This window comes from Thalassophryne amazonica, chromosome 5 (genome assembly GCF_902500255.1).
Source record: "Thalassophryne amazonica chromosome 5, fThaAma1.1, whole genome shotgun sequence".
Classification (NCBI taxonomy): Eukaryota; Metazoa; Chordata; class Actinopteri; order Batrachoidiformes; family Batrachoididae; genus Thalassophryne; species Thalassophryne amazonica.
The window spans coordinates 95744289-95757401 of record NC_047107.1 but is presented as its reverse complement, the minus strand read 5'-3'; the positions used below and the strand labels follow the sequence as shown (position 1 = coordinate 95757401).

At 41.2% G+C, this 13113-nt stretch overlaps 1 protein-coding gene across 1 annotated transcript in view; it reads left to right on the top strand.

Moving 5' to 3' along the window:
- The window catches only part of col27a1b (collagen, type XXVII, alpha 1b), a 232719-nt gene that overhangs the window by 16207 nt on the left and 203399 nt on the right, over positions 1-13113 (top strand). The window contains exon 2 of the mRNA XM_034170907.1: positions 320-384. Within this exon, the coding sequence (XP_034026798.1) occupies positions 320-384 (65 nt within the window). The remainder of the gene's footprint in view (positions 1-319; positions 385-13113) is intronic.

Sequence of the window (13113 nt, the reverse complement as noted above, 5' to 3'; positions counted from 1 at the left end):
GTGTCTTCCAAAGATGAGTTGTCTGTGGGGGTGAATGGTCATTTGTTTATTGGCTATTCCTTTTGATTCTCTGGTGACTTGTCTAACTTGTACTGTGGAGCTTGTGTTTGTTATTGTGTTGTCATTTGTCTTTCTCTCTCTCTCTCACACACACACACACAAATTATTTGGCGAGGAACAGAAACAGCAGATGACTAATCAAATCAAATATTACTTTGTAAAAAATAATTCATTTCATATTCAGAATTTACATTTAGCTACAAGGTTGGATTAAGATACTTGATTGCCTATACTTTGTAATCTCTGGTTTTCCCTTCAGGAGAATTCTGATTCTTTGGACGATAATCTGTTGCACCTGCTCTCCAAGGCTTGCACAGGCACAAGGTGAGTAGAAAGACAAAGATGTTTTTATTTGTTTTTTAAATTCCAGTTTATAGATGCAAACACGGTTAAAAATATACCTTAATACAGAGTGCGAAAAACAAAATAAAATTGTTTGTGCACAGTGTTGTCTACCATAGCACAGATATTTTACCATCCTTTTCTCCAGTTCATTTTATTGATATAAGGCCAATTCATAACATAAGTCTCCCCAAGGGGCTTCACAATGGTAAGGTCTAACCTTACAAACCCCCCAGAGCAAGCACATAGGCAATACCATAAGGAAAACACTCCCTTGGGTGTTTTTCATTGTAGGAAGAAATCTCAAGCAGGCCAGACTTGGAGGGGTGGCCATCTGCTTTGGCCATACTACCAATGACAAAAATCAATGAACAACGGAAAAATTACCTACATGCCAAATACAGATGATGGGTGAAGTATCCAGGCACTGGTCAGTTCCATTTGTTGGAGTGACAAACCCATCCAATAGAGAGGCAGCAAAAGTCCTGGACCCAGGAAGAGTGCCCATTATCTACAACCTACAAATCTGAACATCCCCGAAACTCCACAATGCGGGCCTCAACCAATTCCAAGCCCCGACTGTAGTCCAGTAAAGTCCAGTCTTGATTAAGTTCCACTGTACATGCAGGTAGACCATATTGGTGGTGGAAAACCTGTAGTTCACCTGTTCTCTGTTGCAGCCTTCTGTAATGATAATAAAGTTTCTTTGACAGCACCTCGAACAAACAGAGCAGAAATCAGTCAGCCAGAACGAACAACTCGCACAACAAAATTTCTTGGCAACAAAGTAATAAACAGGATGCTAATGTGATCACCATCACCATCTGGATTTGAATAACTCTCCGGAATCTCCCTGTTTTTTTTTTTCTCAGCAAGCAAATTGTTCCACAGAACAGGCCAACGACAAGAAAAAGCTCTGCGATCAGCTGACTTCTTTTTCACCTTTTGAACACACAGTAATCCTGCATTTTAAGTGTGCAGAGCACTGGCCAATACACAAATTTAAATTAGATTAGTTAGATAGGGAGGCGCATGCTCATCCATGAAGGACTTTGTAGGTTATTAAAATTTTAATATCTGACCTCATTTAAACAGGAAGCCAGTGGTCTAGCTAGTCAGAACTCTAGCAGTAGCATTTTGTACCGTTTGAAGACTTTTTGTATGGGATTGCGGCGAGCCAGAAAATAGGACATTACAGTAACCCATGAGGGTGATTGAGACGTTTTGAGCTTGACCCAGAAAAAGTAAGGCATAGTTCTCTATTTTTTGGAAACCAACATTTCTCAAGCATGTGTGAAGTTTTGACTCACTGGGTGCAGTGTTGAGAAATGTTGGTTTGTCACAATCCAAAAGACGGAGAACCACAATCTAATATTTCTCGTTCAAGCTCAAAACCTCTCAGTTGCTCCTCATAATCTAGAAGAGAAAAACATGAATCAGTGTTCCTCCATCTGACATAGACAGAATAGGTTGAATCTTTGCAGTATTGTGGAGGTGAAAGAAAACGTTCTTTGTCATTTTTCCAATGTGCAGGTCAAAGGACCATGTGGGATCAAAGGTCATCCTGAGATTTTTCGCTTTATCATTATGATAAATGACGCACAAGTCCAAGGTCAATGTTAGCTGATTAAACTGATGACTGTGTAATCCTTGTTTTTGTGTTAGTTGATGGTGTTCCGTGACTAAGTGGACGAGACTGTAATAAATCCCTGAGAATGTTACATGAGCAATATGACATTGGGTGATTAGTGCAAGTTAGAACATCAAATGCTACCCTAACTACATAAAGAAACCATAAAACCCAGTAAACTGGCATTTTTTGACTCAAACCCAAAGCATACACACATGAAAGCATGGAAGAAGTCCTACATAGGCCCTGAGGGCCACTGGCTCTTATCTCTGGATTCCATAGCATGAATTAGTTGAGTCTACGACTCTACCTGGTCTGGATGCCAGTCTAAAACTAGTTGCTTCCCCAGCTAAGGTCAGTATCCATTTACAGCTGAGTGGACCTGGACAATGCAGATGAAATGTCTTCTCCAAGAACACATACAGGTGGCAAAACCGGTGTGAGGGGCTCAGTCCCCATTCTGAGCACTTCCCTTCCTTCACTGTGCATGGGTCATTTCGGAGCATAGGAGCAGCAGCGATTCGACGATTATCACCTGATTTCTGCTTAAAACTGCACTCCAGTCAACGTTTATCTCAGCAACAGATATCTGAAGCTTTTGTAGAACAATCATTTCCACATAAATTCATCAATAATTCATAATACAAAACCGGGGAGTGATCAGAGCGAGATACCAGCACGTCTGAGACTGACTCTCTGAGTCTGACTCGATACCCAAACCGATCAAAGGGAATAATGTTATTATTAACCGTCAGATGACAAAGTAAAACCTCTTAAATCATTCTAAAGTCAGCTTTAAGCAGAAACGACGCGATATCTGTTAATCGCTGCTAACGCTTCAACATGATGCATGCGCAGTGAAGGCAGGGGGACAGATCAGACTGTAACACCGGGTTCGCACATGTGCAGACTAGTGTAGAGGGGTGCTCAGTCTTGGAGAGTGCTGAGCCCCTCACACTGGTAATCAAACCTAAGTCTACCTATTGGTAGCCCTCCTCCTTATCAAACCGACCAATCTTATACCCATCTTCAATTGAGATTAACAGTATTATAGTGGTCTGTGTCACCCATGCTCATATATATGTCTCACTCTTCACAGACCACATTCCGAATCCAGATTTGACTGAAATAGATATTTCACTTTATTATTTTACAGCAAAATTGTTAGCATGCAATTTTATTTTGTCATCATCTCTAAAAGCTTTCTTAAAATGTCAAAACATACCAGTTCTCACTATAGTTTAAAGAAAGGTGATGATGATAATAATAATTCGTTTTTCATTCCCTATATTTGGTGCAAAAAGTGAGAGCACAGAGAGGTTTTAATTTGAGACTCATAGCAGCAGATCTGAAGCGTTATGAGAAACTGTTGTACAGGTGTTCAACTCACTGCTTGAATCCACATACGGATTTTCAGATGTGCAAATTTTATAAACAACTTCACTTTTATTTTTGATGGTAGGATGTGCAAATGTGTTTGCACCATTAATTGCAGCAACTAAAGCAAAATTGTTAGCATACTATATTTTTAATGTTGATGCAGTTTCTTTTTTGCTACTACGTACGTTCTCTGGACATACCTTTTTCATTCGGTTAAATTTTATGTTTATTTTTCTTTTCTTCTCCAGACCTTTCAAGTCTGCGTGTGGTTTACTCAGGTTTATATTTGCACTGAAAAGGCTTGTTGCACCTTTTTTGTTGTACTTGTTATAGTGACAATAAAGAATTTGTATCTGTATTTGACGGGCACGTGTGACATTTTTGTACAGGTACAAATTCTACAGTCACAGCTGCTCATGTGTTTTTAATCAAATACACCTTAATAGATTCTAAAGTCCACCTAGTCCATGGCGCTTCTGCATGCTCTTACATAGAATTATGAGACTCTGGGGATGTTTTTCATGAAACCCCAGCTAAAAGGTAAATATATCAAATTGTACATATTACCTCTTTAATTGTACCCTAACAGCAACATGGTAAATGATCAATGATGTGCACTTCAGGTGTAACATAATATCTGACAAAAGCTGGACATTCCGTTTTGGCTGTATATCTTTGTTAGTTTTTTCCCCTCATGTGTACTAACTCATCGGGAGGTAATAATAAATTATACCTTGCCATGTGCACAGACGCCAACTTGCAAAAATCCCCTCAAAAGCAGGATACATATTACAGTTGGAAAATAAATATTTTTGAGTTTTCTTTTCATGTGGAATATTAAAATTTGAACTTGCGCAGTCTGAAAAGGTTTTGCTGCCTGAGGAAGTCTTTATTCTTGGCTATGTTTTTGTTTGATGTTATCTTTCATCTGTGGGTTTTCAAATGAACTGACCTTGTGCTGTCTGCCCTCACTGAACAGGGCTTCTGTTCTCACATCACCACTCCATAATTCCTTTTCTGTGCTGTAATTAATCATCTAGCTTTCAGTGTTACATAATTTTTCTGGTGTTTGTTTGGAAAAGTACATATATTTGATATCTATATTTGGTTTTATTTTTTAAATTGCACATACTGAGGGGATTAGCACCGTTTTCAAGACACTCTAAGATGATTAGCTCTACATAGATTATTTTCCAACTGTGATGACAGAAAACAAAAGCTTTTGTTTGACATCACTGATGACTAACAGTATACTGGAGTGTTATAATGGAAACATTTCCACTTAGTTTATATGTTCAAACCAAAAACAGACTGGACTTTCTATGAGTGCTGAATGCTTGAAAGAGTTATTAGGTAGCAGACGGACTATAACGTTGACGGAGTAGATGGAGTTGTTTTCAGTCTGGGCATTTGCGGCCATTTATCAAAAGTGGTAGCATTTGTTTAATTCATCTTGGAGAATATTTATGTTATCATCCCTAAGGGCCCCTTCACACATAACACAATTGAGGCCAAATGGCACATAAAGGAGGATTCGAATGGCACTTGCGAAATTTCTGAGCCGCCTCAAATGCCTTGTACAGCAGTTGCCGCAACCATTTGGCCACAGCACATGCATTCTACATGCGCGTGTAGGTCGCATCGGAACCCCATTCGAATGGTAGGCAAGATGAGATCGTGCTGCCATCTGATCGTGCTCGCAGCATTCACACAGCTGTCATATGCAGGTTGGATAATTCATGCCACGGCCGAGGTGCTGCACAAAATTATTGGCCACGTTGAACCCTGGTCGAACGGCGCAATCGAGGCAGACTTCACAACAGCGGCTGAATGACGGCGACTGGCCATTTGACACAGTCTCATTCGGCCAGAGTCCAGGTGCCACCCACGAACATCTAACACCACTCGTGGGGCACTTAGAAAAGGTGGGGCCATTCATGCTGCCAGCACGAAAGTAGAGAACAGGCAGCCCTGTTATGGTCGGGAGGAGGTGAACCAAGGGACGAGGGGAACCCCTAGATGCAGGACAGCCGAGGCGATGAGAGTGGCGTTAAAGCACAGTTTTATTAATGATAAAGAAACCAGTCAAGAATGTAATGTGGTAACAAAACTTGGAGTCGGGAGTCCTCTTCTAAATCCTGGTGAGGGCCACAGAGGAATGCCACTACACTGCCGGTACAAGCTCCAGGGGAGTGCTCTAGACAGTCTTTACATAAAAGAGTGAGTACCAAACAGTAAGCAGAGCCAATGAATGTCTTTGCTGCTTGGTGTGTTTCCAAAATGACCCACCAAATTCAAACAGTTGTATGTCAGGTATACAAAATAATGTTCAAACAGATAGTCTTCTCAATCAAAACAGGATTCCAACAAAAAGTCTTTATTGTGATTCAAAACAGGATTCCAACAAAAGTCTTTCTTGGTAAAAAGAGTGAATTAAGCTCCAAAGCGCAAAGCCAATGTTTTACTCACGCTCCAAACATGATTCCAGGGGACAGGAAGCACTCAGGCTGCAAAGGACAAACCTTTCATGCATACACAGACAGTCAAACAGAGACAATGGACCTGCACTGAAGAAAAGCCAGTCACTTTAAGTAGCATGTCTCATCAGATACAGGTGCAGACCAACCAAGGTGTAAATGATAATGCCTAATTATGTGTAGGGACAAAAATGAGCACTAGATGGAGATAAAGTAAAGACAGACTAAGAACTATGAGGACATAAAGAGTCACTAGACTGAAGCAGAGAGTGCTAAACACTGAGAGGTAATAAAGGACCAATGCAAAGAATACAAGACAAGAAAAAGGGTGAAATTGACAAGGAGTGATACAGCAGGAAATGACTGAGAAGGAAATGACAAAAACAGACAGAGACAGAGAACATGACAGAGAAAAGCTGGGAAATGCAAAGAATGTTAGATCAGAAAATATGTGATGTAAAATAAGAGGCTGGGAAATATAAAGATAACCTAAAGAGATCGAAGAAGACAGATCAGAGTTGGTAAGAGATTAACAAAGAGGAGACCAGAACCCCAACACAGACCAAACCACAACAAGCCCACTTTTGATCTGCCCCGCATTTTCTAAGTGCCCCACGAGTGTGCCGTTCCCTCCCCCGAGCAACACAAATGGTGTACGAGTGTCTACCCCCCTCCAGTGACACAAATGAAATGGCGTGCGAGTGTGCGGTCCCCCCCAGCAACACAAATGGTATGTCGGTGTGTCATGTGTTTCTCCCCCAAACCACAGTCCAACATTGTCAAAGTGCAGCTGAGGTGGAAATGCTCAAGTGGCGGCCAGAGTGCAGTACAATTGCTGTCCAGCACAGTGTGCACATCTGGACGGTCTGTCATGTCTATTACGGACATCATGTAACACATACATTTCCATCCCCGCTCATTACACAATGTATATGGGATATTATGATCATTACAGCTGTAGTACCAGACGTGCAGGTGCGTGCAGCATGCTGTGTGCCCACACGAGTCGATGCATGTGACAGGCTCATACACACAGCTGACCGGCATGTCAGAGTTGTGGACCACCCGTCATGACATATTTGGCATGTCCCTCTGGAGGTGGGATCACCAGGCAGCAGTGCACAGAGTTGAAAATAAAAAAATGCTCACAAAACATCATCCCATGTGACTGGCATAGATCCCATATAAACTCCATATGATGTGGTGGTCCATGGAAATCAAGCACACAGCCACGTGACACACGATCGCAACATCTGCCTGTCATGTGGTGCTTTGAGTGACAGCCAGCCATGGGCCCAAGGGGGCGTGTCACTTAGATCATGTCACTGAAGCTGTCAGATGATAATACGCATGTTGACAGATGAGAGTGCGAGTGACAGCGAGGTGTTCAATTAAAAGAAACAGTGGTAAAATAAAAATACATACAATAAGGAGAATGCCGTGAGCTCATTCATGTGTGATGGCTTTGCTTCGCACTCCAGACACGGAGGCATGTCCAGCTCAGACTCACTCTCTCAGCTGACACTGACAGAGTGAACACAACGTGTTAAATTAAAACAAAGAACAACAAATATTAATAATAAAACAATGATCAGCATGTCATGAGGGCATGCCCACATATGAGTATTGCTGTGGCATGTTGAGGTGGAGAACACATATCGCGCCATGTAGAACATCACCTCTCAACACGCCACTGTGATGTACATGTATTTGCATACTCTCCTGAGATGGTAAAAAATAAAAACACATATCACCTCTGCAACACCTTCAGCAGCGCCTCACTGCACACTGCAGATGCCATCAGCCAGGCTGCTCCATGTGAATATATCCGTCTGATCATATGAATGCTCAGCTGGCAATACAAATGTCATGTGCACCATGTGAGTTATAGCCCACATGTCGCGGTGTCCTTTGGCGTGCTGCGCGCTGGACAGCTGGGCACATGGTGCCGGCTGATATGTTCATGATATGAACATTCAATTATGCCAGTTCATTAATTCCTTGTTTGCCTCCAAGGCCATGGTTCATGAACATGAGGGAACAGAGGGACATTCATTCTTGTATTGTCTGCTCTTTATAACAGGAATTCAATATTTTAACAGACAAAACAAAATCCATTTGTTTCATAATTTCCAACAAAGACTGTCAGGTCATCAGGCATCACTTACACATCATTACCAGTAACATTATTGTCTTACAGGTAAACAGTACATTCATTGTTCTTATCATGTTCTGTGCTCTCTCATTATTTTGCCCAATCAACATGTGATTGCTAAACTGTCACCGCGGGATGGTACACAAAACTGTCGCCGCGGGATGGTACACACCTGTCCAACCGTGTGTGTCCCCTGACAGCGGCTGGAATTTTTCACTGTTTGCCAAATTGTTTTTTTTGGGGGGGGTCGATTTATGCCTCTTTCGCACCACTTTGTGTTATGTGTCAAGGGGCCATAAAGTTTGTTAAATGTGCCTTAAGATTTTACACATTTTACTACACATTTTGCACAAGGCATTTTCTAGGTAAATAATTCTGTGTAAATGTTTTGTGACATCATGGCATCCTGTGCACAGAATGCAACACTCCATCTGTGCTCTGCACTTTTCTGTCCCGTGCTTACAATTGTGGTGTCGCTGCATTTTCACATTCAGTGCATAAGATTTCCATGTTTGCATGTTTAGTGCATGCGAGTCCTCCTCTGTGAATCCGTCTCCCATTCCCACGTTTCTAAAGAGCAAGCAGCACTCTTTACTCATTGTGTAGCTGTTGATTCAAGAAAGCAGACAGCAGCCACTTTCCAGAAAAAAAGTCATTCTGCGGCTAAAGATTTGTCAAGAACATGGTGAGACTACAATCCACGTACATCCCGCTTTTCCCACCTATAGATAATGTACAGGTGACGACATGGATCATGTGATATGTTCTCACGCAACCATACTAGACAGCAACTTCTGCATTGCATGAACAGCAAATGATTGAACCTTATGTTTAGCAGGTGTGCTCTTTCGCTTTATTTACATCTGTCTACACAAATTATACCAAGATGGTGTTTCATTGCTGTGCATAAGACTGCACAAGCCATCAAAAGAAGGGCTCATTTTTAATGCTTTCCTGCTGATAAAGAGTGGTATGAAAAGTGGCAGTTTTAAAGTTCTTTGTTGTGTCTTTATACAGTTTTTCTAGATTATGCTTTTTCTGAATTAGTTTATCCCCATGACGAGCTCTTTTTTTCTGCAATCACCAACCTCCAAACCAAAGGTAAGGTGTACAATTTCCTCCATGAATTGGGGACATTTGAGGTGCACGTCAGTCTGCAGGTCCTCTGTCTGAGCACAGTTAGAAAAAAATAAGCGGCTGGGCTTTTTGTTGCAAAAATACGGTACCCACTTTCCTTGAATCGGTGAGTGTCAGAGTTTAATTTCTTACCTCTGTTACTAGGCACATCCAGACTGCTTTGTCCGGTACATGCAAGGGCTTTTTAATGGAAATTTATCTTGGTCGGACAGGAAGTTTTGTCCGATGTGACTGAAAATCCGTTATACAAAATCCGTTATATACATAATTAGATGGAAAACCATACTAAAACACTGGGATGTTTATTTTTGTCTGGTGAGTGTGAATATCCTGTTTATATGATGATGGTTTAGGTGAGATATGCTGTACTTACTCAAGCTTTTATTACTGAGATGTCATCAGTAACCAAACTGATGACCACATTCTGCACCCATCCAGCCACGAAGAAGCTGTAGGTATCCAAACTTTTATATGTCTTCAGGGCTTTTCCTGTGTAGGGTGATGGAGTGTTGATAAAGTAGTTGAAACTGTTTGGAAACCGCACATTTGGCTTCCACTCAAAATCAATAAAACTGGTGAACTTGTCAAGGGAAATATTGTAGGGATCCAGGTTGCTGTATTTTCTCTAAATACCTCATCTGATGTTCAGGATTGAGTGCTTTGCCATATCGGACAAATAAGCTTGGCCATCCACCGACGATTCAGCATTGACCATGCTGTTGTGTACACAGAGCTTGCCATCCAGTATGGCTGCATACACAAAACCGCTTGCCACTGTCTGTGTTTTTATATGTGGAAAGTACAACCCCAATTCCAATGAAGTTGGGACGTTGGGTAAAATGTAAATAAAAACAGAATCCAATGATTTGCAAATCCTCTTCAACCTATATTCAATTAAATACACCACAAAGACAAGATATTTAATGTTCAAACTGATAAACTTTATTGTTTTTGTGCAAATATTTGCTCATTTTGAAATGGATGCCTGCAACACGTTTCAAAAAAGCTGGGACAGTGGTATGTTTACCACTGTGTTACATCACCTTTCCTTCTAACAACACTCAATAAGCGTTTGGGAACTGAGGACACTAATTGTTTAAGCTTTGTAGGTGGAATTCTTTCCCATTCTTGCTTGATGTACGACTTCAATTGTTTAACAGTCTGGGGTCTCCCTTGTCATATTTTGTACTTCATAATACACCACACATTTTCAATGGGCGACAGGTCTGGACTGCAGACAGGCCAGTCTAGTACCTGCACTCTTTTACGACGAAGCCACGCTGTTGTAACACGTGCAGAATGTGGCTTGGCATTGTCTTGCTGAAATAAGGAGGGACGTCCCTGAAAAAGACGTTGCTTGGATGACAGCATGTGTTGCTCCAAAACCTGGATGTACCTTTCAGCATTGATGGTGCCATCACATATGTGTAAGTTGCGCATGCCATGGGCACTAACACACCCCATACCATCACAGATGCTGGCTTTTGAACTTTGCGCTGGTAACAATCTGGATGGTCTTTTTCCTCTTTTGTCCAGAGGACACAACGTCCATGATTTCCAAAAACAATTTGAAATGTGGACTCATCAGACCACAGCACACTTTTCCACTTTGCGTCTGTCCATTTCAAATGAGCTTGGGCCAAGAGAAGGCGGCGGCATTTCTAGATGTTGTTGATGTATGGCTTTCGCTTTGCATAGTAGAGTTTTAACTTGCACTTGTAGATGTAGCGACGAACTGTGTTAACTGACAATAGTTTACTGAAGTGTTCCTGAGCCCACGCGGTAATATCCTTTACACAATGGTGTCGGTTTTTAATGCAGTGCCGCCTGAGGGGATCGAAGGTCACGGGCATTCAGTGTTGGTTTTCGGCCTTGCCGCTTATGTGTAGAAAGTTCTCCAGATTCTCTGAATCTTCTAATTATATTATGCACTGTAGATGATGGAATCCCTAAATTCCTTGCAATTGAATATTGAGAAACATTGTTCTTAAACTGTTGGACTATTTTTTCACGCAGTTGTTTACAAAGTGTTGATCCTAACCCCAGCTTTGCTTGTGAATGGCTGAGCCTTTTGTGGATGCTCCTTTTATACCCAATCATGACACTCACAATTAGTGTCCTCAGTTACCAAACGCTTATTGGGTGTTGTTAGAAGGAAAGTGATGTAACACAGTGGTAAACATACCACTGTCCCAGCTTTTTTGATGTGTTGCAAGCATCCATTTCAAAATGAGCAAATACTTGCACAAAAACAGCAAAGTTTATCAGTTTGAACATGAAATGTCTTGTGTTTGTGGTGTATTCAATTCAATATAGGTTGAAAAGTATTTGCAAATCATTGTATTCTGTTTTTATTTACATTTTACACAACGTCCCAACTTCATTGGAATTGGGGTTGTAAATGACACCACCTCCTCCTCCTCCTCCTCCTTCTTCTTCTTCTTCCTCCCCTTGCGGAATCTTCAGCCAGCCTGCCCCTTTCTGCTGGGGGACGGCTGAGCTCCTCACAGTGGTCTGACTGTTGCAAAACATGCAACAGACAGGAACTAACATGTATGATTTTAGGGTTTACAAATGTTTTTGACCGTTAAGTTTTACTCACTATGCCAGCAAAAAAATGTTAGCAGACTGAAAGTTTGTGGAACCAAATTTAGTGGATGCTAATCAGTCCACTGATGGTTGTCAAATTTAGCTGAAAAACTAATCCGATAATGAAAAAGTTAGCTTTGCTAATTAGCGGACTTAGCGGACCCACCACTGCACACCTGTGAGGTGGGATGGATTATCTTGGCAAAGGTGAAGTGCTCACTAATAAAGATTTAGACAGATTTGTGAACAGTATTTGAGAGAAATAGGTCTTTTTTGTGTTTTGAAAATGTTTTAGATCTTTGAGTTCAGCTCATGAAAAATGGGAGCACAAATAAAAGTAAATGGAAAATGGACTGTATTTATATAGCACTTTTCCATCTACATCAGACACTCAAAGCGCTTTACAATAATGCCTTACATTCACCCAGATGTGAGGGTGCTGCATTACAAGGTACTCACTACACACTGGGAGAAACTAGGGGATTTAGGACCTTGCCCAAGGGCCCTTAGTGATTTTCCGTCCAAGCCAGGATTTAAACAGGATCCTGTGGTCTCAAACTCAAAGCTTGACCAATAGACCATCATCTCCCCCAAAAGGTGCTGCCTTTATATTTTTGTTCAGTGTATTTACAACACAAGAAAATTATTTGGACACATTCAGTTCATGCACAACCAATGTACATATTTAAGTCATGTTTCCATTTTTTCAGTGTGTTGTTCCTTTTGCTCAATGCAGAGGAGGGTGAGGGGATGACGGAGGGTTGTGGAGGAGTGGCCAAGGAGAGAAGTTTCATTAACATCCTGAAATGTGGCACTAGTCTGACATCTGCTGGCTGAAAAACATCATTCATGCCACCTTGAAAGTGCCGTAATTTCTGGATTTCTTGGCATAAAAAAATTGTGTGGATGCAGTTAACAACATTATTTCATGCACAATGCGTATTAGTGTGGAACAACAGAGTCCACGTCTCTCCCATGATGCCAATCAAAATGTTCAGAATACATTCTAATGCATGTCTTCTCAAGCTTTGTCCCCCATCTGACCTATCATCTTTAATCAGCACACATTGCACTTTTCCTCTCCTAATGCACCTGTAAAGTTCCACCACTGCCCTCTCCAAAGAATTGTTAATCAGCTGCCATTTCCTGACTTTGAATGATGCAATCATTACAGAATTTAATGCAAGAACTGAAACAGGATATTAATAATGTGTGGCCCTGTTAAAAATTCATACAGGATTTTTAAAAAGCTAAATTACCTCTGGTACTTCATTAGTTTAAATTTAAACTCGTAACATCCATCATCCTCATGTTTGCACACAGTTCAATGCACTTGGCGATAA